At 65.4% G+C, this 3584-nt stretch overlaps 1 protein-coding gene across 1 annotated transcript; it reads right to left on the bottom strand.

Moving 5' to 3' along the window:
* Positions 1 to 852: 852 nt before the first annotated feature.
* On the bottom strand, positions 853 to 1898 carry LRATD1 (LRAT domain containing 1). Its single transcript, XM_044660368.1, has one exon. The coding sequence runs from the start codon at positions 1896 to 1898 to the stop codon at positions 930 to 932; it is 969 nt and encodes a 322-aa protein (XP_044516303.1). The 3' UTR covers positions 853 to 929.
* Between the last annotated feature and the right edge of the window lie 1686 nt (positions 1899 to 3584).

The raw sequence follows: 3584 nt of genomic DNA on the forward strand, positions 1-3584 counted from the left end.
CCTCTGCCTTTCCCGGGGGCAGGGAGGGGACTGGATCTTGCCTACCTGGCCGCCTGTGCCCAGGCTCTAGGGGGAAGGGAGCTGGAGCAGCCCCCTCAGTTCACAGCCACCAGGTGAGCACCCCTACACTACCTAAGCCCCCAGGAATTCTGGGGGTGGACTGCAGTCTGCAGGAACAGCAGGCTGAGAAGCCAGCGAGGTCTGAGGCCCCAGGGCTAGGGCAGAATTGGAATAAGCAGGCCTGCTCTTTACCGAGGCCCTCAGACTGTGAATTATTCCTAGGAGCTCAGGAAGAGTGGGAGCATTTCTTTCTTTTGTAAAGAAAACCTCGGGGCCCAGAACGCCTGGATGCACAGGAAGGACTGGCTCTCTGAAGTTCTTCTGCCTCCTCGCATCCCCCCTGCCCCCCACTACCCTCCGCGAAGGTTCTGAGGGAAATGCAGTTCCTGAGGCCACGGGAGCTCAGTGCCCACTCGCAAAGTGGGAACCAGCACTGGCCAGTTTATCAAGTAACTTTTCATCCTTGTCCCTGCCACTGCAAAGGGCAGGCGCCTGGAGGCCTGCCTTCTTGCCCTCCCCACATGCTATTGGTCCCTGCGTTTGGGAGAGGGTCCCCCTCCCTAAGGCCAGGACTGCTGGTTTCGGGGGCAAGTGGGAGGGAGACCCCCAGCTCTTCTCCCTTCTCCCCCAGCGGGCTCCTTCTACTTTAGCGATTTCCCCCAAGGCTCTAAATGTCTGAGGAGCCTTAGACCCCACTGCTGCCCGTGCCCAGCAATGTGAGGGGCCGTCCGGGTTGGGGAGGGGTGCAGTCGAGTCCCGTAGAGGAGTTTGCCACGGAGTTGGAGCTGGAAGGGAAAAGGAGGGCAGGGAGGGTAGGGAGGGCAAGGACAGAGGGACGGGCAAGGCAGCAGGGGCGGCGGTTTCCCAAGCTACTCCTTAGCGTCGACCAAAGCTGCCAGCTCCTGGATGACCCTGAGCGTGCCGCCGGCGTCCAGGCGCCGCTTCTCTCGGATGAGGTCCTCCAGGCTGTGGAACCTGGCCGTGTGCACCTTGCCGTCCCCCAGGTGCACCTTGAGATAGTACTGCAGCTGAGGGGGCTGGCTGCCCGCGGGCAGCTCGCCGCCGGCCTTGAACTCGCGCTTGCCGAAGCGGCACCAGGCAGCGAAGCTCTCTGAGTTGGTCCAGCATACATCGGGGCTCTTGAGGCCCAGATGGCCGCAGGCGTTCTGCACCACCAGCTCGGCCACCAGGGGCCGGTAGCGGTACCAGTTACTCACCACCCGGCCCACGTTGGCAGCGCCCGCCTCGTACAAGCTGTCCTGGCGGATCTCGCCCCGGTGCAGGTGGATAACCTGGCCGCCGCCCACGTAAACGGCCCAGTGTGGTGGCGGCGGTGGCGGCGGGGCAGATCCCGGGAGCTCCCCGGCGGCGGCGGCGGCGGGCGGCCTCAGCCACAGCAACTCCACCAGGTCTCCCGGCTGGCAAAGGGCAGGCAGGGCGCTCACGGCGTAGACGCCCAGGTCCCCTGCGCCCCCGCCGGCGCCGCCGCCTCCCTTGGAGAAGATACATTCGGGCCCGCGGAAGGCGGAGCACTGAGCTTCGTGGAGCACCAGCTGGTGCACCAGGTGGTGCGGGTGATGGGTGGGCGTCCCAGGGCCCGGGCTGCCCCCGCCGTCGCCGTCGCCGTCGCCCCCGCTGCCCCCGCCGCTGCAGCCGCTGCCTGGGGGGCCCTTGACGCCGTACTTGTCCGGCTGCCCTCGCTCGTCTACGTCCTCCTCCTCATCGGAGAAGAAGTAGGCTACCCCGACCCGCAGCTCGTCCTGCTCGATGCCCGACGGGTCCCCGGTGGGCAGCTCGCTGTAGCTCAGGTGCGTGATCCGGTCCAGTTGGTTTCCCATCAAGGACAGGCCGATGCCGGGGAGCTGGGCGCGCGCCACGGAGAAGCCAGGCGGGATCCAGGGAAGAAAGAGACAGCAAGGAGGAGGCAAGAGAAGAAGCAGTGAGAACAGGCTTCGGTCGCCCACCGGAAACCCACACGACAAGAACTCTCGCCCGCCCGCCAGCCCTTCCGCGGGGGAGAAGGGGAACAAATGCCTCCCTTTCTGTGGGACCTGCGGAGGACAAGTTTACCTAGAGCTGTCCGGGGAACGCATCCGCCCAGGGCTCGGGCCTGCGGCTGTTTCGCCCTCCCCTCCCTGAGATCCAACCCGGACAAGCCTCACACTTTCGGGAAACGCCTTCTCCCAGCCTCCGCCGGACTAGAGTTCTCCTTCCTCGCCCACCTCCGTCAGCCCTGTCAGGGTCGGTGCTATAGGGAGCTAGGCTGGCCGGAGGAGCCGAGACCCCGAAGCGGGATCCCCATTCCGTCCAGCCTGGCGTCCGCGTCCCCCACCCTAGGACGTGCCCAGCACCCAAGGCAGGCTGAGGGCTCGTGGGCGCAGCTCGCCAATTTGCCCAGGCTGCAGGGGGATTGAGGGTGGGGGGTGGGGGAGCTAGAAGCTAGCCGAGGTTGGAAGGAGGCCGGCCTTTAGGAGGGAGGAGTCCAGGGACTGGTAGAAAGGGCAGGGGGGCCCAGGGAAGAAGACCCTGGAGAGAAGACAGTGACGCCGGGGATCCCCTGCGCCTCTCTGCGCAGCAGCGCGCAATGCTCGGGAGTCCTGCCGAATCCCTGTGTCACATACACATACACACACACACACACACACACACACACACACACACGCACGTACGCGCGCGCACACACACACACATACGCTCCCTCCTACTTCTCTCGCCTATTTCTCCAACACAGCAAATTTTAGTGTTTCAGGGCGAGCTCTCGAAAATATCCGAGAGTCCACACAGGCACAGATACGGATACACGTAGCCTTCTCTCCGTTAATAAACTAGAAACGGCCAGTGGAAATGGGGGAATCAAAGCCTTTAGAGCTGCTGGGGATCTGAGGCATCCTCTCATTCCCCTCATTTTAAAGGGGGGGGGGGGGGAAACTGAGGTCTAGTCAGTGTAAATGACCACCCCAAGGTCACACAGCCAGTAGGTGGCAGAGGCGGGATTGGAACGTCCTCGGCCCTGGGTCTCCAGATGCACTCCAGACAGCTGCGCTCCCCCGCCCCCCACCTGTCCCCGGGGCGCTGTCAAGCGATGGGACTAGGCTGGTTTGGGATCGCCCCCTCATCGTCTCTCCAGCCCCAGGGGACGCTGGCGGGGGAGCGGGGAAGAAGGGGGAGGAGGAGCAGCCGCACAAAGGCGGGAGGAGGCTGGGCTGGGAGACGCCAACCTCGCCAGCGCAGCAGGCACCCCGCGGAAATACGGCACCCGGAGACTGGCCGCGGAGGAAGGAACGCCGCGTGGCCTCGTACCGGTGGCTTCCCTGCTCCCGAAGCGAGCCCCAAACTCCTTCAAAGTCTCCTTGGCCCCATGGGGGAGGCGGGCGGGCGGCTGCTGAGGGTGCTGGCCGCGCTCTGCGCTGGGCGCTCCGCGGGGATGCTCCGCACCCGGCGCTGCGCGCGCTCGCTCGCTGTCTGCCGGGCAGGCTGGCTGGCTCCGCAGGCAGGGCTCGGCTCAGCTCGCTTCGCCGCGGGGG

Source organism: Gracilinanus agilis, chromosome 2, assembly GCF_016433145.1.
Source record: "Gracilinanus agilis isolate LMUSP501 chromosome 2, AgileGrace, whole genome shotgun sequence".
Taxonomy (NCBI): domain Eukaryota; kingdom Metazoa; phylum Chordata; class Mammalia; order Didelphimorphia; family Didelphidae; genus Gracilinanus; species Gracilinanus agilis.